The sequence below is a fragment of the Lampetra planeri genome, chromosome 2 (genome assembly GCF_965212315.1).
Source record: "Lampetra planeri chromosome 2, kcLamPlan1.2.h2, whole genome shotgun sequence".
NCBI lineage: Eukaryota > Metazoa > Chordata > Hyperoartia > Petromyzontiformes > Petromyzontidae > Lampetra > Lampetra planeri.
In genome coordinates this window covers 1,275,805-1,301,682 of record NC_136108.1, presented here as the reverse complement: position 1 = coordinate 1,301,682, position 25,878 = coordinate 1,275,805, and the positions used below count along the sequence as shown (strand labels likewise).

General features: G+C 41.6%; 1 protein-coding gene across 2 annotated transcripts; it reads left to right on the top strand.

Annotated features, from left to right (window-relative positions):
* Positions 1–24,674, top strand: KPNB1 (karyopherin subunit beta 1). Of its 2 annotated transcripts, none has more exons than XM_078603807.1 (22): positions 1–114; positions 571–629; positions 2,411–2,593; positions 2,932–3,132; positions 4,110–4,262; positions 5,143–5,202; positions 5,306–5,395; positions 5,631–5,741; positions 6,427–6,528; positions 8,395–8,619; positions 8,919–9,110; positions 10,018–10,148; positions 11,778–11,925; positions 14,606–14,677; positions 16,613–16,757; positions 17,375–17,457; positions 18,346–18,453; positions 18,877–19,020; positions 19,236–19,341; positions 19,863–19,977; positions 20,936–21,097; positions 21,967–22,082. In XM_078603807.1, exons 1-22 carry the CDS (start codon positions 75–77, stop codon positions 22,004–22,006), a joined length of 2,670 nt encoding a protein of 889 aa, XP_078459933.1. In that variant the 5' UTR covers positions 1–74; the 3' UTR covers positions 22,007–22,082. The 2 variants fall into 2 exon arrangements, with proteins under 2 accessions (XP_078459933.1, XP_078459942.1); XM_078603816.1 differs by lacking the exon at positions 21,967–22,082 and adding an exon at positions 22,991–24,674 and having other exon boundaries at positions 2–114.
* Positions 24,675–25,878: the final 1,204 nt, after the last annotated feature.

Sequence of the window (25,878 nt, the reverse complement as noted above, 5' to 3'; positions counted from 1 at the left end):
CTCCCCCCCCCCGTCCCGTCGCCGGTCCCGCCTGCGTCTGTCCCCCCACCCCGACCCCCTCTTGCTGCTGCAGCATGGAGCTCATATCCATCCTGGAGAAGACCGTGTCTTCGGGTGGGTTGCTCGGCCGCTTCTTCACACACTCGCACAAACGCGCGCGCGCCTTCCTTTGACATGTATGCACACATACGCGTGTGCACGTTCAAAGACGGAGATGAGATGCGTCTGCGCATAGAGACGCATGCATATTACACGCGCGAATTATATGAGCAGCGAGCATCACTGTTTCTGCCGAGTACATTGGTGGTGGTGGTGAAGATGCTGCTGAATATGATGGTGGTGGTAAAAAATTGTGGTTGGTGTGCTGGTGATGATGGAGGGGGAAGACGGTTGTGATGTTGAATGATGCTATTGAATGAACATGGTTTGGATGATCGCGATGATGATGGTTATGCAGATGATGGGAACGATATTCGTTATGGCTGCGTCGAATGATGTCGAGAGTAGCGATGTCCGCTGATTGCAGTGACGATGATTGTTGAGTCGCTAACGGCCCTGCGCCCCGCGTAGACCGGAATGAGCGGGAGTCGGCCCAGAAGTTCCTGGAGCAGGCGGCTCTGGAGAACCTGGTGAGCGATGTTTTCTTTTGTCACTGTGCTCGTGGGGGTCCCGATAAAGGAGCTGGAGGGGGGGCTGCTTGGGCTGCGTCCCTTGGGCCGTGGGCGAGGGCTTCCCCCGGAGTCTCCTAGGCCTAGGCCTCACGTTGCCGGCGGGCGGGACCAGGCCCCAACATGGCGACAGCGGCGGCAGCGTATAAGCCCCCCAGATTAAATCACGATTTAAACAAACTTAAACATGCGGCCACAAATATACGCGTGCCAATGTTCCCGCGGGGATCTTCACATATCTGGCGTCCTGTTGAGTGCTGAAAGGAAGCGATTTCTTTTTAATTCATTTTCTTTGGTCATGCAAGCGAGCAAAGTTGCCTTCTCAGACGCCCCACGAGGCGGAGCCGAGTTGCTTCATTTTTTTTACGAGAAGGAATGGGATGAGCTGTGTAGGGTTTCGTTTGTGGGACCATGGGCTAGAGATATTTGGCCGTGAACAATGCGGGAGTTTCATTTGGTGGGGGGGGGGGGTTGTGAACGGAGGAAACCGAATTTACGTTGGGGCCCCAAGTCCGTTTTCTTTCGCCGCCCAACGGCCACGTGTGGGCACGCGGAAGCCCCTGGCTGCAGGTGGTGGAGGGGTGGTGCTTTCGGTGTGCTGTTGAACTAGTCAACAACAAGATAATATTCATGAATGAGTAGTTGAGGGTCGAGCACCAAATGAAAAGGTCCCTGCTTTGAAATTTTTGGATGGTTCCAATGAAAGACTTGCGAGATTTGGAGAAAACCCACTGCATATCTAGGTGGTGACATGGCCAAGCGATAGCGGGTTCGTTTCTAGTTGCATTGGTTAATGATTTAAATCTAGAGGCCCCTGAATATTACTTCGGGTGTAATAACCATCAATATGCGCCGTCCACTGTACGATGGACGTTAACGAGATCATGACGTCATTCGGAAGAGTAGGCCCATTGTGTGTTGGGTTTTCCAAATTTTCCAAATTCTAAATTGCTGTATTGATATTATACATGGTAATAATTATCAGCGAATTACTGTGTTGATATTATACATAGTAATAATCGCCCTCTTCTGGCAGACTTATGCCTCATTACTCATACAAATCTGTAAGATCCCACAACCCTTGCCTCCAAAGTGCTGTGTTGCAGGTGTCACCGTGCCATGCTTTCTTCAGTCTGGCACACTGCTCCTCTGAACTATTCAGCCATTAATTACAGTTTTTAGGTTCCATGAGGCGCAGTAATGTCCATGTTAATGGGTGTGACTTCGCCATGTATAAGAAAGAGGGAACATGTAGGGTTGGGCTCCAGTCAGTTACTGATTGGCTGCTGACCTGTTTTCAATGCAGCATTACTACAATAGTCACACCTTTCCATTGTCTGGAGGCCACATGGTACAAACCACGTGAGTGAACCAAACCAGTGAGCTGCATTTCAATAGTAAATCCCTGTTTAGAGAAGGCACTGAAATTTATGAACGCACGCTCTGTGACATTGGAGAAGTGCAATTTTTTTTGCTATTTGTCAGTCATCACGCTAGACAGCTTATCTGTCCTAATTGCTAAAAACTTTAGCCCAATGTATATTTTTTAATTGTGCAAGAAATTTAACAATAGTGTGTGTTAAGTAGCATGTCTGAGTCTTAAGGTCGCTGAGCAGTTTATCGTATTTTCTTTTCTTGCCCTTGACGTGCAGCCACTCGTAAAGCTTTGAGGTTAGCAACCCGTGTCATTGAAAAGCTTGAGATAAAATGTCTGATTAGTTTCTTGCAATCTCGCCCTTCAGGCCACCTTCCTGCGCGAGCTCTCAAAAGTACTCGCCAACCCAGGAAACAGCCAGGTGGCCCGAATGGCATCTGGCCTCCAGATTAAAAATGCCCTCACCTCTAAAGACGTGGAGGTGAAGACACACTACCAGACCCGCTGGCTGGCCATCGATGTCCCAACGCGAATTGAGATCAAGGCATATGTAAGTAATTGTGTCTGCTCTTGTCTTGGTTGCTTTTTCCGTGGATTTTCCTCTTGTTTTTAAAATTTTTTAAAAGTATTTCTATTACACGTTTGTGTTTTTTATTAACTTTTAATACATGTTTGTGATAGTATTGTGTTAAGTACCCATATGTACAATAAGAGGTCCTAGCAAACCTCTATATTAATATTTTAAAACAAGTAAAACATTGTTTCGTTTTATACTCTAGGAATAATTGTTTCAATTGATAACACCATGTTCTTTGCCTCATTATTTTTTTATGGTGTAACCCTAGCCATGTATTGAGGCATATTGTGGCACTGCCTGTGCTAATGCAGGTTATACAGAGCTTGGGAACAGAAGCATATCGTCCGAGTTCAGCGGCGCAGTGCATTGACGGAATCGCGTGCGCCGAGATCCCCGTGAACCAGTGGCCGGGGCTCATCCCTCAGCTCACCGCGAACGTGACCGCACCAAACAGCACGGAGCAAATGAGGGAGGCCACACTCGAGGCCATCGGTTATATCTGCCAAGATATTGTGAGCATTTGTCACCTTAAATCATAGCATGTTTTCATAAAAATTGCTTTTTTATCACTGACCAAAACCTTGTATGTACTTGTGTTAAAGATGTTATGTATCATCATTAGCCATGATCTGCTGCTGGATGAAAGCCTTCCCAAGCTGGCGTCATATCCCCCCAGGGGCTTGCGATTTCAGCAATCGTATCGCATCTGGGCATGAGCCGAGTTCAACATTGCATGTTCACAGGGGGTGACCTCTTGGGCATGTTCCCTCATCTGGCTGCCACTCCATAGTTTGACCACCGACCAATCTGCTTGCGTCCAACCCCAGCCTATGGTTTCCTCTTTCTGTATCTCAGTGTAATTCTGAGTATTTTTTTGAGCTTCTGTTTTGTTTTTCTTGTCGTCCATGTTGGTTGGTTTCAGTGCCAATTGTCAGATGCAGTTTTCACCCATTTGCCCGACTTGTTATTTTATTGAAATTCCATGCCATTTGACTCGGTGATCAATTATGCAATATTGTACATAACGAATAGCATTGTAGTATACATTCATATATATTTTATTAAACATTGTCTCAGACATAAGTTGGAAAAATATCAGCAACCAGGTGACATTTTACAGCTATAGCCATAATAACAGTGACTTTATGCATCATGCCAAAATTATTACAGTTTTAGTTATGGAAGTGAAACTTGCTGTTGTATGGAAGCAATTCTTTGTCGATGATGAATCATCATGCACCATGCTGATGACCACTTAAGTGAAATGACCACAACAGTGCTGAGACTAAACTGTCTTTAAAACTATTTAAGAGAGCTTACAGGTTTTTCTTACTCTTACATTACATTATAAAAAAAATAATGTGGGTCTATTTACACTTCCTAACCAAACTCTGTGTCTTGAGATCACGAGTCTTGTGTGGGTGGTTGTTTGAACGTTTGCAATAATGCGCACCCATGTCTCGTTGCAAATGGGCCATTGTGTGCTCAGGAGCCCGAACACCTGCAGGACAAATCAAACGAGATCCTGACGGCGATCATCCAGGGGATGCGCAAAGAGGAGCCAAGCAACAGCGTGAAGCTGGCAGCCACCACCGCGCTGCTCAATTCGCTCGAGTTCTCAAAGGCCAACTTTGACAAGGAGGTGATTTTGCATTCACACCTGTTTCACTGATCCTCTGATGACAACTCACAGAATTATAACCTTAGGAGACGAGATCGTTTAAAACACCTCGAAATATGTGTTTGATATGTGCGTTCTTTTCATGTGGCAATTGTTGCGGTGATCGGCTGTAATTGTGAATTTTTTACATTTTCCTTTCCGTAGAACAAATTTTGTGTTCAACTTTGTAATTACTAGCCTCAAAATCTTCATTAAATATTTTTACTAATCACTATCGTTGAGCATTTAGAGATCTTTGGTTGCATGCTTTAGCTCCATACACAGGTATCCCTCGATTTTTGAATGGAATGCTTGCTTTACAAAAATAATGCAATGATCTCAATGGCTTTTCACATTAATTTAATAAAAAATATATAGGGATGTGTTTGGATAGTCATTCCAACTCTACTCTAAAAAAATACACCTTAATCGCTTTTCACAAAAAAATGTTTATGACTGCATGTTGGACTGACTGGAAAGTTGATGTGTGGAGGCTTTACTTTTGCACTGTCAGGTTACAGTGACGCTGCAGCGGATGGATGACGCAGCCTCCCGGGTGCTGCTTGTTTGAACTCATGGCACGTGCCATTGTGAAATTTCGTTGACATGGAAATTCGATTTCGCAAATAGAAAAGCGGCCATAATTTGCCAATTGCATATTTAAAAAAATTCAATCGAGGGATACCTGTAAATTTAAGTTGTATGTTCAAGAATGTCGGTGTGAGCGTTTGTTGGACTGTTAGTCTGTATATTCCAAAAAAAATTCAATACGAAATATATTTTGTAACTACTTTCTTCATTGTATTTGTAAGAAGTATAATTCAATATGCTATTTTTCATACTCCCCATCCTAACCCAATAGTCTGAAAGGCACTTCATTATGCAAGTCGTGTGTGAGGCCACCCAATGCCCCGATACAAGAGTAAGTAGTGACGCTTCAAACAAATCATGTTTTTTACAAACACATTCAGTCCGTGCAATGTTATTCTGGAGCTTTGTTGGTGACGTTATGCATATTGTTTTAGGTGCGAGTGGCAGCCCTTCAGAACCTGGTGAAGATTATGTCACTCTACTACCAGTACATGGAGACATACATGGGTGCAGCTCTGTTTGCTGTGAGTACCCCTATAGTTTTACACCGTAGCTTTCAATGTGACCGAAAGCTTTCAGTGGCCACGTGACGATGCAAGCATGACTCCCCTGGCCCTCAAAAAATTGCACAGATTCACTTGTGGCTTGTTGAAATATTTCAATAACATGTTTGAAACGCGCGTTAATTGCAGTGGGGCTGTCGTCACGCTGTCGAGTGTTGTAATTCGGGTTGCCAATTAATTTTTGCATTGTCCCCAGATAACAGTGGAGGCAATGAAGAGTGACAATGATGAGGTGGCACTCCAAGGAATTGAGTTTTGGTCCAACGTTTGTGACGAGGAGATGGACCTCGCCATTGAGGCATCAGAGGTACAGTGCAACAGCTTTTTCATGATTTTGGTCACATTCATAATTACAGACAACTACACTTTAAATAATTTTGTAGCGTCCCATGTCACGTTTTTCCACGATTGAAAGAACATAGTGGCTGCTTGAATACAATTATATTGTATCAATGTGTAGAAGTCTTGATATATAATGGAACATTTTACAGAATGCCTCACTGGTTAATGATGAAATATCATGCACCACGCTGACAAGTGTGAATGAGATATTAAACAAAATTGCTGAAATCAGTGGCATTTCGTAACTTGAGAATAAAATATAATGAACATTTTCATTGCTGTGTGTTTTTTATTTTGGCACAAAATATAAAGATTAATTTCAGTTGGTATTAAATCAAACCTTGTATGCCACCCTATGGCAATTTCATTTCTTGTATTCTTATTAAAAAATGTTTTTGCTCAAGTATACATCGTATACTTAACAGCTATGTAAATATAATGAAGCCAACGCATGTGTTTCAACCGAAGTTAAATATTTGCATTAGATCTCTGGAAATATATTTGCTCTGCTGCTCCTCTGCTCAAAGCTGTAAAGAAATAGGTCAAGACTCGCAAGTGTCCTTTTACCACCTTGCGAGATTGTGTGAACTGGTGAAGGTAGCCAGAGCAGGCTAACTTAATCTGTGTGCGTGTCCTCACGTGGGTTCCAGGCAGCAGAACAGGGCCGTCCACCAGAGCACACGAGCAAGTTCTATGCCAAGGGGGCCCTTCCGTATCTTGTCCCTATCCTCACAGTCACACTCACCAAACAGGTACTTTTTCACAGGAATTTTTCTCCACAATTATGGCTGATGAGGTTGGTTGTAATTAATGGCCAAACTTTTGTACTCGGATTGTAAATGTTGGGATTTTATTCTCCAACACACTGGTGTGCTGAACTAGTAACTAATTGGCATGTTTTGTTTATGCAACAAACCTTACTAATTGGCTGTGTCGGGTGGTGGCGGGTTTAACGACAGATTTATATTTACACAATATAACCCAAAAACTTCTAAGGTACTTTGTACATGGCACATGGAGTGATCCAAAATCTTTGCAGACACTCTTTGGTGTTTTCAGTGTCACAAACTTAAGCAGGCCACAGAATAAGCGTGCAAGTATGCTTTGTCTGGTGTCGTGCGCCTGGATGTTACTTAATCACTCCCCAGCGCGGTGCTACCCCACATATGGCCTCCAACCACGTGTATGTACACTGTTTGCCAGCTGCGTGCGTGACCCCACTGGTCTCATTCGGGCACGGTGCACATCTACGGACAGCGCAGGGTGCATGGGTATCAAGTGCATCTTGCACAGTGATGGCAACAGCTGGAATCTACTGCACGAGAGTGTGTTTGCCAGTTGCCCTGGCACTTGTTGAACAGTGCCGCGGGCGTGCGTTGGCATTCTTGGTGTGTTTTTACACACGCGTTAGTGGGAAGCCCGTGAGGGCAAAACACGCATCTGCAGCCTGCATCAGCACCTGCGAAACCGATTGCTCTTGGGAGTGCTGTGTTAACAAACATACTTTAAAATTGTAGCCAATTATAAAAAAAAATTACTTTAAAGAGCACTAAACAAAATTCTGTTTATTGGTATGTTAACAGGTCTTTAAAGTTGAGTCAAGTTGTATATAAATGTGGCATTGCATGTGCAAGATGCACATCAGTATATGGGCTTGTAACTGGCCAGGTCTTTTGCTCACTGTGCAATGAATTGTGCTTACTTCGGATTTAACTCGTGCAAATATTACATCTAAGTTTTTGAACTGACTAAAACTGTACAAAATGAGATTTAATACGAATAAGATGGTGAAAAAAATACATTCATTTATTAATCGATCCCTGTCAACGAATAATAATTGGTCGAATTGCTGCGAGGAGGAGTGAATTGTTGGATGCCAAATTAATAAACAAAAACCTTGGGTTATGGAACAGTGCACCAAAATGCTACTGTACTTAAAAAAAATAACATCATTAATGCATAACTCTGGGACTCTCACCTTCATTCTCATACGTTTTAAATTCTTATATTGTACAATAACTGGTCAGTGATGAAAGAACATGCACCACGCTGATACATGTATGATTGATTCAACGTTTTTCTGAGACCAGTGAAATTGTGCTTTTTTACAAATAATTTTAATTTACGAACATCGTTTCCTGGAAGCTACTCGTGTGTCATTGTAACCAGTGTCATTGCATCTACAAATATCTGCACAAACCTGAATGTACCTCTGGAAGGACCTCAAAAACACTTGTCATGAATTTCGGAATTGAAAGAGATGTAAATATTTGTTAACGTTTAATCTGTTTGTGCACCTACACCCGAATTTTACATGCTGCCTAAAGGTGAAAAGCACTTATCGAAACAATTATTTCAGTTATGCATTATCTTGCAGCCTAGGTTTTTAATAAAAACCCCAGTCGTAGGTTATTATCGTTAGATTTTCTGTGCTTATATTGCTCGTAGTATCGACCTTCTGAAGCCTAATTTTACAACAAGCCGCAACTACACGAGTGTTGGGCATGTGGTTGGGTTTGTGTCATGGCGTGCCATTGTAAATTGTTCATAATCTCAAATGGCTTTTCATCTTTTGAAACGTCTAGGCGTTTGTGCCAAGTACTATTTTATTTTTTCAGGATGAAATGGACGATGACGATGACTGGAACCCATGCAAGGCAGCGGGCGTGTGCCTCATGCTGCTTGCCACGTGCTGCGAGGACGACATTGTTCCACACGTGCTCACCTTCATCAAGGACAACATCAAGAACCCTGACTGGCGCTACCGAGACGCTGCTGTTATGGCCTTTGGCTCCATCCTTGAGGGGCCCGACCCAAACCAGCTCAAGCCTCTTGTTGTACAGGTACCTTATTTTTTTAATGTGTGCTGTATAATGAATATGAAAGTCTATTTTGACCAAGGGTTAACTTGACTTTTTTGGCCGTTAAGTTGACTACTTATTTACGGAATTAGGTCGATTAATTTTGATCAACTTAGTGCTGTATAAAATTTGGCAATATTAACATCTGGCTATACATTCCATTGAAGGACTTGCCAGGCTCATTTCAAACTCTCAATTTTTTTATTAAGTTTATTTGAAGCAGAGTTCCTACTGTTGGTGTATACGATGACACTGCTATGTGCCATGTGGTGTGTGCACAGGCGATGCTGACGCTCATCGACCTGATGAAGGACCCGAGCGTGGTTGTACGTGACACGACAGCATGGACCGTGGGCCGCATTTGCGAGGTCCTTCCAGATGCGGCCATCAATGAGATGTATCTGGAGATGCTGCTGGAGTGTCTTATCCAGGGACTGAGTGCTGAGCCTCGCGTCGCCACAAACGTTTGTTGGGTGAGTCACGTGAGCAGCCGTGATGTGGCTGCAGCGACGGGAGATATGCATGGGCGATTTGGAGAGCTGAACTTGGCCCACTGTTCCATACCCTAACTATCAATGTAGTGTACCCAGTGCCAGTTGCCACTGAGCTCACAGGTCAACGGAAATGCTTGATTCATGTGGAAAGCTCAAATGAGGGCTGAAGTTGCCCATCCCACGCTTTATGGAACCACTTTTGCATGATAAAATAACATGGCCGATAGAAAAAGTGCACATTTTGGTAGATGGTTTTCATTCATTATCAAACTTGTGTGAAACATAAAAAAATTTATCAAGCCCACCCATCCTTTACACGCCTGTATCTGCAATGTTGCTGACAAGAGGCTTCACCTCCAAACACTGTGGGTGTTATGAGCTGCCCTGTGGATGGGTTTATGATGTACAGATGTGCACACACACTGCATGTTAGTGGTCTGAGCACATGCTTGACACTGGTTTAGTAGTTGATCAAAATCCTGTTAATGAACCTTCAAAGCGGATGATTTTAAAGCACCAATCAATGTTGAACTTCATGCTTCTCTTACTGCTGCAGCATTAAGGTCTTTGATTTAATTATATTTGGGCGTGCTTGTTGCCAACATGTCCATTTTGTTTCAAAAGGTGTGTATCAAAAAAATATCCGACTGCTATCCCTGGTTTTTGGTGATTTTTGTTTTAGTCGCCAAGTTTATATTACATGTTATAAGCGTTGGTGGAGAAAGGAACTGTCTTCTGTATTCGCAACTTATCAAGGTATTGCCGATACAAGTGGTCTCAATCCCAGCACAAGTGGTGGAAAGTCTGACGTAGAACTAGGGGCTTGCTCAACTGTCCCGAAGTGAGTTAAAAAAAACCACATTTATCGTGGTGTCTTCTCTTTTAGGCATTCTCAAGTCTTGCAGAAGCTGCATATGAGGCAGCCGAAATCCTCGAAGACCAGGATGAGCCAGCAACCTACTGCCTCTCGTCTAGCTTTGAAGGCATTGTTCAGAAGCTGCTTGAAACTACTGACAGGTACACTTGCCCGTTCCACTTCTACAATAACGATTCAGATGTAATTGAATGCTTAGGCCTGTAAGTTTAATGCACCGACTGGATCATCTACCGCATGGTGTCTGTAAATAATGATGTCCTCCACATACGAGCAATACGGTTACACTTGTTCGAAGGAAAGTATTTAAGTTTGCAAATCACAGCTGTCATTTGAGCTGGGCAATAGGTACAGTTGTGATGTAAGCAACGGTGCTCAACAGTGCTGCTGTTTATAGTCAGCTTTGTCCCTCTGGCTGTGCGATGAATCAGATATCCGCAAATATCTAACACCAGCCTTTAATACCCCTGTTGCGTGTTCACTTGTTTGGCAAATGATGACGTTTTGTTTAATAAAATACAGATTTAAAGCTGTTTTTCTCAGCCAAAGTGGCCATGATGAACTAATATTGGTAATTTTGGTCGTGTATATTTACATGGAAATATTTGTTGGAAACTATCTTCTACAGAATAAGATTCTGCCTTTCCTTGACCGCATGATGTGGCTGCTTTTGCAGAACCTTGGGTTGTGGAACAGTGCACCAAAATGCTACTGTACTTAAAAAAAATAACATCATTAATGCATAACTCTCAGACTTTCACCTTCATTCTCATACGTTTTAAATTCTTATATTGTACAATAACTGGTCAGTGATGAAAGAACATGCACCACGCTGATACATGTATGATTGATTCAACGTTTTTCTGAGACCAGTGAAATTGTGCTTTTATACAAATAATTTTAATTTACGAACATCGTTTCCTGGAAGCTACTCGTGTGTCATTGTAACCAGTGTCATTGCATCTACAAATATCTGCACAAACCTGAATGTACCTCTGGAAGGACCTCAAAAACACTTGTCGTGAATTTCGGAATTAAAAGAAATGTAAATATTTGTAAACGTTTAATCTGTTTGTGCACCTACACCAGCATTTTACATGCTGCCTAAAGGTGAAAAGCACTTATCGAAACAATTATTTCAGTTATGCATTATCTTGCAGCCTAGGTTTATAATAAAAACCCCAGTCGTAGGTTATTATCGTTAGATTTTCTGTGCTTATATTGCTCGTAGTATCGACCTTCTGAAGCCTAATTTTACAACAAGCCGCAACTACACGAGTGTTGGGCATGTGGTTGGGTTTGTGTCATGGCGTGCCATTGTAAATTGTTCATAATCTCAAATGGCTTTTCATCTTTTGAAACGTCTAGGCGTTTGTGCCAAGTACTATTTTATCATGATGATTTAGAGTTGTTTAAGAGCAATTTTTAATGCTAGCATAAGATGGTACTTGTTTTTATGACAGTGACTGCTTTTTAGATGGGGTTCATGGAACGAATTTTCTACCATTGCTTCTGGATATAGCAAATTATTCAATACATTTTAAAAGCAAATATGTAACAATAACGTTATGAGATTTAAATAGCACGATATAATGCTGTATTCATAGGCTGGTGTGAATTTTGTTCATCCATATTACACCACAGTGATGGTTAGGAGGGTTGAATTTTAACTTTGAGCATGAACATCATCCTTTCTAGTTAAAATTGTCCTTGAATTAGAACATGAGTAGTAAATTACAAGTGGCCCCGTTGTGTTTCTGTGGCAACCCCAGGCCCGATGGGCATCAAAACAATCTGCGGAGTGCGGCATACGAGGCCCTGATGGAGATTGTGAAGAATAGTGCCAAGGACTGCTACCCGGCCGTACAAAAAACCACCGTCGTAATCATGGAGCGGCTGCAGCAGGTCCTGCAGATGGAGGTATGTGCTGCGGTGAATCTGAAAAAGGAAAAATTGCGAGACACGAGTTGGCACGTCTATTCCATTTTAAAATGTACACGTAGCATTATTTAATTGTATGTATAATACATACATTGAATCATGCATGTACAAGTCAATTATTATTTTCTAAGATTAAAAACTTCATTCTTTTCCCTTCAGTTTATTGTTTTTCGAATGAATGAGACTTCAACTGAATGTATGTGACAGGCGGTACAAGATGAAACAAAAATCAGGTTTAAAAAATTACATGCTACAGACAAAACATTACAAATGAGACAATAGAGAAATATTCTTTTGCTTTGGTATCCTAATGCTGGATTCACACAGGATAGCTTTGCAGAAAATGAAGAGCAACAGTGACGATAACCTCATTTAAGTGATGTAATGGTTGTCAAGTTAACATGTTGCAATATTTGCAAGGTGTTGGATTGGTGTGAAGTTGAAGCCGGTTTGGGTGGGGAAATGTTGGCTCGTCTTAAGTGTTCTACATTTTCAACCAGCCTCCGTTGAAGAAACGGTGAAAGCGGAATCCAATGAGAATTGAATTAAAGGGAGTGCATACCCATGGCTGTATGTCTATAGAGAAGTTTATTTCAAGGAAACAAGTCACAACAATTATTTGCATAGTATTTGTGTAAAATTGGGAGTTTATGGTATGTTTGTTAGGGTAGAGGGTGGTGGGTGTAAAATGTTGGATGCCTGGGCCAAGTCATTTCATAAGTAGTTTCATTTCAGAGCCTAGTCATTTCATTTCTGAGAGCTGTTGATGTGCCATTTGAAATGGTGTTTCCATTTTCAATCGAAAAGGAAAACTATTTTGTTGCATGTCTATAAAATATTGTGCTTTGGGCTTGGTGTTGGCCTATACATTGTGTGATTGTTCAGTGGTAGTGTGGAAACGTTTATATAACATGAGGCACATAATGTTGTCTCCAGAATTTTATATTGCGGTGGCGCCCAATTTTCAAGCAGCCTTTGAATGTCCATATATTGCATCACTGCTTAATCCTGAGTACCAACCCTCCCCATCCCGCTGAGCCAGCAACACATTTATCAGGCTGAGAAATGAGAAGGAAGGGGATCAATCCTTCCTGAAAGCAAGCAAAGATAAGCCTCATTATACCACAACTCCCTATTTGCGATGCACAGGCCATTTCTCCCTGCTGCAACAATGGGCAATCGCTCTATAATATCTCGGTAGTCATTGTATTGTCCTAATCGTGAACTTGTTTCAGTTTACTCATGAGCCCATCCATTCCCCCTTGGGGTGTTGGCTCGTTTTGCCAATGAGTGATGTGCAGGGACTTATTGGTGCACAACTTGTAATGGGACTTTGATTGCAGGTGCAAAAATGAGCACACTATTGTCACACGTAAGATGCTTGCTCCAGTGTCAACCTCCTAGTTGCTCCACTGAAAATCTTTAGGCTCATTTAATTTCCTGATGTAATTTCATGCTTAAAACAACACTGAACACTTATCTGTGATATGTATCCTCCAGCCATATTCCCCAACTTGCATTGCATCGGTGACTCGCTTTGAGGATTGAATTGTTTTTTAGTTGGAGCTGAGCATTATACGTACTGTATAATTAGCATAATAGGGCATCAATTGCAGTTGCCCTATTAGGTTAATTGCTTGTGCTTTTGTTTGTTTTATTATTGTATTTAAAAGATAGGCTAGTGTGTCCTGGATAAGGTTAATTGGATAAGGTTAATTATTGCCGAGTGAGTTGTTTGCATATACTGTCAAAGGTCTTTGTAGGGCTGTGATTTCATCACGATCTTTTTAACTTGATTTGGCTTTGCAATGCATGTTTGTTTATCTTGACTGACAAATACATTCAGGGAATCATTGCATTATTCACTTGCTATTGTGTCCATATTTTGCATGTTTATTGGAAAATAAATTATTAGTTGGTCAAATTGAATACTTGCGATTTTAGCTTAAAGCAATTCATGTATATGTAACGGATTTGTATGTAGTTAATTCGATCTGGAAATCGAATTTTTCTGACATGTAATACTAATTGATTTTCGAATTATCAGATTTCGACATTGATTCTCTAGTGAGCTACAAATAATTGAGGTAATATTTATCAGTTAACGTTTGCACGTAAGTTGTAAGAAATAAACCAAATCTAATCTACTTCATATATTAAATGGTAAATAATTGTTTTGAAAAAAATGAGTTCCTTTAAAAAGTTGCAAAGGTTTTTCTCAGTAATTTACATGCACTCCTTGCAAGTTAGCCTTTTAATTGTCACATCACCCTGGCATCAAACCTGCCACTATACAAAATGTCAACAATGCATGTGACGCTAGTATTTGCGGATATACAACCTATCACACCCAAATACAGGTCTGAATTTAAAGCGAATAGCGCTGGCACCCACGTGAATCTCTGAAAGTGCTCGCAAGTAGACCATCGTGGTCCATAAATTTCAGCACCATGCATTGAAATGTTTTTACGCCACGCTGCACGCAAACATAAAAGCTACTCTGAAAACATTGCACGATTTCTGCTTATGGAGAAGGAAGCTAATGGATATCGATGCATCTTAGTGCAGCCATCCAAATGTAAAATACTGTTTTTTCCCTTACACCAACCAGGGAAATATGTTTGTGTTGTTTTTCAAATTTTCACCTTTGCTTTCGCAGTCTCACATCCAGAGCACGTCCGACCGACTCCAGTACAACGACCTGCAGTCACATCTCTGCGCCACACTGCAGGTGAGCTTTTAACATTATATGATCTTTTTAAATTTGTGCCAAAAATGGTAGCTTTTCTGTCAATTACAATTACCCTTACAGTTCACCCTTTAGGAAAAGGCAATGCTGTGTTGTTTGTTTCAATGGGTTTCTTTTAACGTCTGGTTTTATAAAGAATACAACAACAAGATATATGAACATACAACTTATAGATTAAATCCTTGCAATGACCATTATCTCAAACATACATAATTGATACCTGTTATTAACCATATTGCTCCAAACGTGCAACATGGTTACACTTGTTAGGTAAACAGTTGAAAGTTTGCAGCAAATCACAGCTGTCAGTTGAGCTGTGCTATTAATAGGTACAGTTGTGATGTGAGCAACAGTGCTCAACAGTGCTGTTGTTTCTAGTCAGCTTTTGTCCCTCTGGCCGTGCGATGAATCGGATAGCCGCAAGCATCTAGTGCCAGCCTGTAATTACCCCCTGTTGCTTTTACAAGTGTTTTGGAAAACGATGATGTTGGCTCTCCAACACACCGGCTTGCTGTACTAGTGACGAATTTCGATTTAAAGCTTTCGTGACTGCAGGAATTCATCTTCTTGGTTCTTTCGGTAAAGTCACGTAGAAGGGAAGTAATAAAATAATAAAAATAAAACAATTCTCACGACGTTTCGGCCACAACGCAAGCAGCCGTCCTCAGGTGAAAACCAGGTCTGTCGAGGCGACCAGGTCTGTCGAGACCTGGTTTTCACCTGAGGACAGCTGCTTGCGTTGTGGCCGAAACGTCGTGAGAATTGTTTCATTATGTTTTATTTTTATTATTTTATGACTTCCCTTCTACGTGACTTTACCGAAAGAACCAAGAAGATAGTAACGAATTGGCACGTTCTGTTTACGTGACAACCCTTACTAGTTGGCTGTCTCAGGTGGTGGCGGGTTTTAACGACACATTTATATATTTACGCGATCTAACCCAAAAACCTCTTATGGATGACGTTTTGTTTAATAAAATTTCGACTTTGCTGCTTTTTTCAAACCGAGTGGCAATGATGAACTCCTGTTATTGTTATTTTTCGTTATATATATTTACATGCACATTATTTTTTTTAAAATATATTTTCTGCAGCAGCATAATGCGGCTGCTTTTGTAGAACTTTTGTTTGTTGAATGGTGCTCCAAAATGCCACTGTACTTTCAAACATGAACATATCATTGATGCGTAACTCTGGGAGCTTTAATCTTCTCATACGTTTTAAATTCTTATATTGTACAGTAACTGGTCAGTGATGAAAGAACATGCACCACGCTGATACATGTATGATTGATTCAACGTTTTTCTGAGACCAGTGAAAATGTGCTTTTTGACATTACAAATATAATTTTTATTTAAGAATAATTTTCCTCCAAGCTACTCGTGTAATTGTAACCACTGTCATTGTGTAGTTGCATCATTCATTTTAAGTAGAAATGTTGTGCCAAATTATGGTAGTTTCTGTTTATCATGATTACCTACCTACCCAGGGACCCCCGTTTTGCAAAAGAGGCCATTCTGTTTTGTATGTTTCAATGAACAACAAGATACAACATAAATGTATAGATTACCTCCTTACCATGACGATTACTCCAACATACATCGTAACTTGTAATCAAATAGGCTGAATGGATCAAAGTGGTTGTATGTAATTACCTATATCTGCTAGGATGAGTGATAATTAAGGGAAAACAGAGGCCTGTTCACACTTCTTACCATGGCTTATATTATTTTTTGGTTACAGTTGCACCCTACATCTTACATTCTCTGAGGCAGTCTTTGACAGGCCTCTTGTTGTAACGATGTCTGTGATGTTCTGGCTTGTCGCCTTCATTCCGTGCTTTTGGTTTTCGCACATTGCATTATCCCCGGGTGTTGGAGGGTGTCCTGACGGATGGGTGTGTTTGTCTTTGGGTAGAATGTGCTGCGCAAGGTGCAGCCAGCCGACGCGGTGCAGATTTCAGACGTAGTGATGGCTTCGCTGCTGCGCATGTTTGAGAGCACGGCCGGCTCGGGGGGAGTGCAGGAGGATGCGCTCATGGCCGTGGGCACGCTTGTGGAGGGTACGCCACAAAGCGTGCACAACACATGGGCACCTTCAGAATCTTCTACTCCACCTCTGACCAAATTACTCACAATGCGGCCCTGTATTGTCGGATCTTGCAAACTAAGTAGGGGTTGAGCCTATATAGCGTACGGATGGACAACCACTGTGCGTAAAACAGGTTATTATTGCTATGTGGGACGATGCTGAGGGCAGTACGGGAAAAATATATTGTACTTTAGTATGCTCCCGCTTATGCTTCCCACCATTGTAACCCACACTGGTGAGCTCGGTGAAATATGGTCAGATTACACTGACTACCCATGTCGGGTAGGGAGGCTCTCATCCAGCAGTGGATTGACAAAAAGGCTCATGTGTAACTTTTGTACCCACGTTTGTCCCTGCATAGTATGGTCATACATTGCTGAACAATACTCGACAGACGTTCCAAGCCAGTAACCTCAAGAAAATACTGCCTTGTGTCAAATTACATTTTGTTTACTCATCTATGGAACAGTAATATTGTTTTAAAGGTTAAAATTCTAAGTTTTATTAAATTCGTGGAATATTTAATATCACTCTATCCAGTGGAGTTGAGCTTCTCATTGTTATTGTGAAATGTCTGTTTCCTGTCAGTACTGGGTCCTGAGTTCCTCAAATACATGGATGCGTTCAAGCAGTACATGGCGGTCGGTCTGAGGAATCATGCAGAGTACCAGGTATTATATTTTCACGTTCCTCTTTCGATTGTTGGGGTGGGGGGGGCTTGCTTATCTTAGATTATTAGCTAATTGTGCTTCATAACCCATTTATTTGTGAGAATCGTCATTTCACTACGGCTGACACTAACGTTGGGATAATGATGACATGGTCATCCCCACATGAAGAATATGGTTACACTTGTTAGCTGAAAAAGTAAAAGGTTTGCAGCAATTGCCACTCGTCATTTGAGCTGTGCAATAGCTACAGTTGTAACGCAACCAATCGTGTTCAACGGTGCTTACCTTCAGTATTGTCCACGTGGCTTTTCGATGGATCGGCTGCAAAGATCAACGCCTGCCTGTTCTACTACCACCTGTTTTGCGTGTGTTTGTTACATAAAATCTAGACGGCTGCTTTGTTCAACCAAAGTGGTTATGATCAATCCATCGTATTAATACTTTTTTAATGTGTATGTATATATAAATATATTTACGAAGTGATAATTTCATGCGGCAAGATGAGGAGCTGTTACTGCGACAACTTGGAGAACTTGCGCCATAATTCACAAAATACGTTTTAATGCCTCGTATAGCACAATAGCTGGTCAGTGATGAAAAAACATGCACCACGCTGAAACATATGATTGATTCAACCTTTATCTGAGACCAGTAAAAATGTGCATTTTTACATTATAGTTTAATTTCTGAATTGTGTTGAGTGGGGGAAAATACCAGAAATATGATTTATAAAAAAATGCCAGAAATAAGATGTTTTATAATATTGGTACGAGCCTATATATCGGCGCCAGATAAACCACGTAGATTTGTATATGCCTGTTTTAAAAGCCATTGGGAATGGTGTTCTCTGAATTTCGGAAGGACTGATGTCTGCTCTTTTGCCCACAGGTATGCGTGGCCACCGTAGGGCTCGTCGGTGACCTGTGCCGTGCGCTACAGATTAAGATTCTGCCTTTCTGCGACGACATAATGCAGCTGTTACTGCAGAACCTCGGGGTGCGTGGCCAGTATGCACCAACATACTACAGGACTTTAAAAAAATAACACGTCTGTCATGTTAAACTTTGGAAACTTGTGCATTAATTGGCATAATACTTTTCAATGCTTTTTACTGAACATTAGCTGGTCAGGGATGAAAGAACATGCACCACGCTGATATGTGTATGATTGACTCAACATATTTCTGAGACCAGTAAAAATGTTCTTCTTTTAAGTCGTCAATATTATTTTTGTAAAAACTGTTCCGTGCAAACTACTTTAATGTTTAGTTGCAGCAAGTGTCTGTTGTGTGGTACGCTGGAATATTAAGCCAAAGTTGCGATTTGAGGCACACTAGCCCTCTGTGTTGACCCCTTATTGCTAGCTCATTGCAGTATAAAGTGATTAAAACCATTTGTGTGTCTTTGTCGTCCTGGCCAGGATGAGAATGTACACCGATCAGTGAAGCCCCAGATCCTCTCGGTGTTTGGAGACATTGCACTGGCCATCGGCGGGGAGTTCAAGAAGTACCTGGGTGTAGTTCTCGACACTCTGCAGCAGGCCTCTCAGGCTCAGGTGGACAAGGTACTGCTTCACTATGTTTTGTCTCTTTACATATGCGGCTGATTCAGTAGCCAGTGCCCTGCATTCTCAGCTTTGGGGAATAATGTATGGACTCGTTTGTCTGACATTTTCCGATCATGGTACGAGCACGTTTTGAAATGGTTCTTTACTGTTCCCTTGGTCATAGTTTAGTGCCAATAAGTCTGCATTGTGTGGCTGTGGTGTGCGCTTTACAGACTGATTATGACATGGTTGACTATCTTAACGAGCTGAGGGAAGGTTGCTTGGAGGCATACACGGGCATCATTCAGGGACTGAAGGGAGACCAGGAAAATGTGCACCGTAAGTAAGCCACTGCCTTGCCACCCCTAACTCCTCGTCAAACGGAGTCATTGCATGTGCTCTCACTGCACATCGTCGCGTTGCTTGAGCTGGTCAATGATGAAATATCATGCACCACGCTGACAAGCGCATGATTGACTAAACAATGTTATTCTGAGACCAGCAACAAGTAAAGTGTTTTGTTTAATTTGAATGTTGTGTTCATTGTTAACAATTGATTTACTTGGTATGTTATGTGAGAGGGGTCTGTACTTTTGAGGTGTTTGATATCTTGGGCTATAGTATAGGGTGTAAGTGTGACGATTGTAGGGTAATGACAATTTATATTAAACTGTTTAGTGGAGTTTCCACATCATTGACCATGGCTGATCAGAGATAAGGACTCTTCTGCAAGTGTTGCCAAGAATAAAAATACAGTGCATCTTGCATTGTCAATAAAGGATATTTTTTTTTCAGCAAACCTTACTCTTTCAGCAGTTCCGTTTTAGCCATTCAATGTCGTCTTTAATTTGCTTCTGCAGCGGACGTAATGCTTGTTCAACCCCGAGTTGAGTTCATCCTCTCATTCATCGACCACATCTCTCAGGACGACGACCGCTCCGACTCCGTCGTAGCCTGCTGTGCCGGACTAATTGGGTACAATCACACCACATCCAGACACTCGTACTATATTAGAAAAAAGTTTTTCTGGCTGGATTCATGGTTGGCACATACGATGTAATGACGTCACCATGCACATCTGCGGAACGTCGCCTGCATCCCACAGTGATAAGCCGGGTTCTTGCTTCCTGACGTTAGGCCCCTCTCCCCCACCCACCCTTCACTCTGGCCAGCGATGAAGCCCGCGCAAATACTATAGCGGAGAGAGATGGAGAAGAGGCGGAGTGGAACGGAGAGGAGACAAGCGAATGAAAAGGGGGTGAAACGGAGAGGAAAGAGCAAAGTAGAGAGAGGAAAGTGATGGAAAACAACAAGCGGTATTGGGATAATTAGGGAGGAGCGAGAGAGATTGAGATGGGAAAGGGAGAGAGGTGGGGGAATAAGGAGAGCGAGGGTGAGTGGTGAGAAATAAATGGAGAGAGATGGGGGTGAGGGAAGTGGTTGAGATACAGTGAAGCGAGGAGAGGCATTTAGAGGGATTTAAAGGGGGGGGTCACCAGGAATAGAGAAACATAAACAGACAAAGCGAGAAATCTCGATACATCGGGATATACAGTACAGAGAGAAACAAGAGAAAGTTCTCTACAAGACACCCAAGTTTTTCTGGCTGACTGGGAGGGATGGATGGATGGACAGCCATTTCCAAAGGACGTGCGGGTTTGCTAGTTTTGTAAAAATAAAACTGACAACCTATGTGGTCGAATCGTATGACAGCTTGTGCCATGACAGATGGCTTTTGCGCCAGACATCAAGTGATTCAAAATAATGATTAGTGCACGTGTCATAATAATTCTGCTTTTCTTTACAGGTGAATTAAACTTTTTAAGAGATTTTGTTAAATGAATGCTTAGCAGGAAAATTTTTCTGGTCCTGTTTTAAATGTGCTCAAATGCAATGCTTTCTGTGTTGCGGCACCTTCACACGATCTCTGCAGAGACCTTTGCGCGGCGTTTGGCAAGGAGATCCTGAAGCTGGTGGAAGCACGGCCCATGATCGCCGAGCTGCTCACAGAGGGCCGGCGCTCCAAAACCAACAAGACCAAGACCCTCGCCACATGGGCCACCAAGGAGCTTCGCAAACTCAAAAACCAGATCTGGTAACGTCTCACCGCACCCTCGGGTGGCCAGATCACTTGAGAATTGACCCTCGTAACACTCGTTGTTTGCTTTGGAATTATGTAATAGCAACTGAACAAATGAAACTATCCGGCTAATATAAAAAGTGCAGTTATGCATGAGCACGGTTTAAGTAACTTATGATACAATTTGTGCACGTTTCGCTTGCATGTGCGGCTGTTTGTCAGGATTATAACCCTGTTGAGGATGGTGTGGATTTGTTTTGAGCCCTTGTGTGTCTTTTACATTGAGAAAGGGGCCTTGTGGGGGGTGAATTTTGTTACATAATTGTCTTCCAAGAAACCTAACCATACACGTGATTCATCAGTCCCAAACAACAGCGAGGAAAAATCTCCCAAGTAATTGCACCACTCGATCAAATTCAATTTCAGGAAATTTAATTGCATGTGTCCTAACCAGTGAAACGGTTAGCATATTGAGTGATTTAAGTTGCTTATATTCAGTGCTTGACAGTGCTGTGCTATACAGTTCTTACCTCGATGGTGATACGTTTACCTTCTCTGCCGACTATTGTGAGGCATCTGTCACAATACTTTGTGGAACAGTTGTATATTCTGTTGAGCTGCTTGCTTCATACTTGTAATTAGATCTTGCAAAGAATTACGTGCAAATAATACACAGGAAAAGTAAACAAGTCTAAGGAAAAATCTATTTTTTCATTATAAAGTTACAAAAAAATATTAACTCGGCAATAGCACGAGAATTAGCAGACATGTTTACTGTGTAGTAAATTAGACATTGAAGACTTAAGCACATTGGTAACAAACTCTTAAAATGCCATTCATATAATCGTAATCAAAAGAGACTGTGAATTTTACTCTGTTGGCAGCTACCATCCACATCCTCCTAATAAAGACACGCTAAATTAGGTATGTGTAAGTATGAATAATAGCAGCAGCCAGGGAAAGCAGTAGCTCCCCATTTAATTATAATTTACCGGCAAGCCAAATGCCCAATAGAGTAACATAATTTTTCATTGGGTATAAAGTATTTTTCTCGTCTCGCTTGCGTTGTGGCCTGCTGGATGCTGCTTTAAGTTATGGTGTCCTGCTGACTTAGCCCTCTTCTTCTCAATGTGTTTCTGGCAATTTTGTGTTTCTGTCTTTGGTTCATGTGTTGATCTCATGCTGTGATAGGAGGGAAGATGTTGGGTGATATCTATTTTTGTAACCAGTATGAAGGTGTTTTGAATCCTTGTGCATGTGGTCCTCTTGAATACTTTACAGGGTTGGTGATGGTGTATTACAGCATATAACTTTTCACTGTATCTATATAAATCAAACAGAAGGTATACAATATATAATGTCCTTGTGAAAGCATGATCATCAAGTTGGAAAAACAATTTGGTGGAACGTGGTGGTATGGTTTGGAATATGGAGCATGTTGTGGTATTTGGCCATCAAAAAAGAAAAGTATGAAACTTTATACTTGCTTAAAAATAGCATTTCACTAGCTTTAATTAGTATTTTGCATTTTTTCTATATGTTGGCGGGACATACAAACGTGGGGTAAAACACATTGCGTTTCAACAACTATGGGATAAACTAATTCAAACGACCTGTTAATTTACTAATTTGTACCGTGTATACATTTAGAAAAAGTGGTTCGTGCTTATTGTGGACATGCATTCTCATTCAGACTTAAACATGTGCTCAGCAATAAACATCAAGGAAAATATCTTCAACCTAAATAGCTTATTTAAATGCAAAGTTGAATGTGCCATGTTTCTTTTTTGATGGCATGGGGTTTGTTGAACTCTTTCTGGGATGAACTCCGGTGTGGTTTCTAAACACTTTTTTGTCTGTGATGATGCTGATATGGCTAACATGTTTCCTTTGTTCGTTTTCCTGCAGATGGGTACACAACTAGAACCTGCAAACCCCTGAGTCACAATATAAAAAAAATATTATTGCAGGAAGAGCAGCCGTGTGGTCGAGTGCAGGTATGAGTGAGTGAGTGTGAGAGAGACCGAGCAAGAGAGAGCGAGACAGAAAAGAGAGCGAGAGAGAGAGCACCGAAAAGCACCGCTAGATTCCGCAGGGGACGATTTTACGCGTCCCAGAGCGTCTCACCCTGCCGAGCTGAGGCAGAGATGGCAGCAGAAAGCTGGATCCCAGCACCTGCCCGATATATGGGGGTAATTTAAAAAGCAAAGCAACAACCACGAATGAAAATATATGGAAAAAATCAACACAAAGAGATTCTTACCCCAACAAGACACGAACAAAAGAAGTTGTCTGCAGCAGCATACAAGATAAAGCAGCAAAGGACCGTGCCCCTTTGGAGCTGTATGAGTGTGTGTGATTGAGATATTCCTGTTCCTTGCATTACAATTTCTTCTTGCGCCTGTGAAGATAAACTGGAGTTACACAGATCCTCATCAGCGAATGTTTGTGTTGCTCAGCTAATCGGAAAAAGGAAAAAAAAACTAAAAATGGAAAAAAGTGAAAGTTAAAAAAAAAAACTTGCAGTCTAAACTGCACATAGGTAAACATTTAGATACTAAACCACGTAAAGCGCTTTTTTCCCCTTTATTTTTTCTGCAAGTGCTTTTTGATTATTTTTTGACATTTTCCCATCTCCTTTATTTGTAAGCCCAGCCATATCTCCTTCCCCTTGCACCCCACCCCTCCTATCTTTCTCTTTTGAGTATCCCTCTGGAATCCTCAACCCTGTGTGGAGTGCTCAACTGTGCTTCTGGAAATGCAAAGTCTTAACATAGCTGTTGGAAAACTGCAGAATCTGAGCCAAAATAAAGGTCCGAAACGCAACACTGGTTGGATTTTGGTCGGCCAGAAATATTAATTGAATAATCTACATGTTTGTAAATGACATCTGATTAGTCATGTTGGCTCACTTTCTGCCAAATGAATGTGAATAAAAGGTCTCTGTCCTGGACCAAAATAGACTTTTCAACTTGTGCTTCCAGTATTTTCTGTGTTTGAAAACTTTGGATGAAAATTTTGAATTATTTAAAATTGGCTTGTATTATTTGGCTGTAATTTTGTACAAAGCACTTTAGATATGTTTTATACTCTGCAAGTTGACCTTTATTAAGGTCCATGGAGATGATTATGTAGGTAGTACTATTTGCAATTGGCCAAATCATTGCTACGCGCATACGCGAGGAGTAAAAAAAGAGAAAAATATATACACAAGGAAAAAAAAATACTTGAAAATGGGGTTTTGTCGGCCTGCCAAATTGTGTGCCTTTCCAAAATGTCCAGGACACAGTTCTCATGAAGCACAGTGTTGGGTGTTCCAACTAACTTGCTGACTTGACTACTTGCGTGTTTCCATGTACTATAGCCTTAGGTTGCACCAAGTCCATTCCTGCAGATCGAAATGGTGTTGCCCTCGCTCCCCCCCCCTTAACCCCCCCCTTTCCCCCAACTCGCCGTGTGACGATGTCAAAAATAAAAATGGAAAGCGCAAACGCTTCAAACCTAGATTGTAACGGCCTGTGCAAAAACTGACATCAATGTGCTTGGCTGTCAGTTTAATGAAAAAATAAAGAAAAATAAAAAAATGCATTTATATCACATTGTGATGAGATTTACTGCCCTTGTACGGTTTTGCAGAAATAGTTTCAGTACTTATCTAGGTGTGTCCAGATGTGCGGCCGTGTGCTTGTAAATGTCCATAATGGTTTGTGTTTTATTTTTAATGGGACTTGTGTAATTAATGCAATTCCTGTCTGGAATTGGAATAAATAGCCGTTCACTTTATCAAATACAACTTGGGAGTAATAGATCTAATGCGTATAAATTCAAGTAGTTTATGGATGTATATAATATTAAAAATAGTATTGGCTGCCTTGTGTTTTCATTGATACATAAGGCCCTAATTTGCATGCCGACACTGGCGAGGAAAGCACGTTTTTTTATCTGTTGGGTGACATTATCGGCCCAGTGTGGTGGAGCTGCGAACACGGCAGGCACCGAAATCCCTTTGCTAGTTGTGTAAGGTTTTTGAATGTTGAGCATTTTACTTGGTAATGTTACACTCGCAGACCTATTGCTGCTAGTCTGCCTGTCACCGAAATTGACTTTGGTTATCAGAGGCTTTAAAAGCCCACTGTCCTGTGCTTAAGTTTTGAATATATGTTCAATACCTTTAAAAATATATATATTTACACGTAGAAAGCACAAGCACAGACTGCCTTGATGTCAGCGTGTTGCCATCCCTCTACATTAATTATTGACACGGCCCGGATGCTTCGCATCTGCATAAACAACCAGTCACGGGAAGCTGAGGTTTTTGTCAAGTCTAAATATGAATCTCAAATTTCACTCGGTGTAATTGCACCCCACGCCTGGCTTCCTTTGCGCTTTTTTTTATATCCCCCCCATGGCACCTGTTTAGAGATGTGTAAGTGTGCTTGGTGCTCGCCTCCTAAGTGCTGAGGCGTTGGACATTTTGGCCTGGAGTTTTGACAAAAGCCGCCAACTTGGCAGGCTACCGAGTTAAAACGAGATCGCACGTGCACGGGTTGTTTCGGGGCTACAACAAAGCGGCGCTTCGCAATCTTTACAACCAGAATAGAGTTTACGGCCAAGCAGCCAGCATTGCAGTGTCGTTACTACCCTTTGCTATGAGAATAGGTTTTCCCCCTTTTTCTGGCAACAAAACAGGTGTTAAGATGTTAACACCAAACTGAAACCTTTTACCAGGAATCATGTCTGCATTAACCACAATACGTGTGCTCATAATGCAAACAAAAACATACTTTGATAGTATA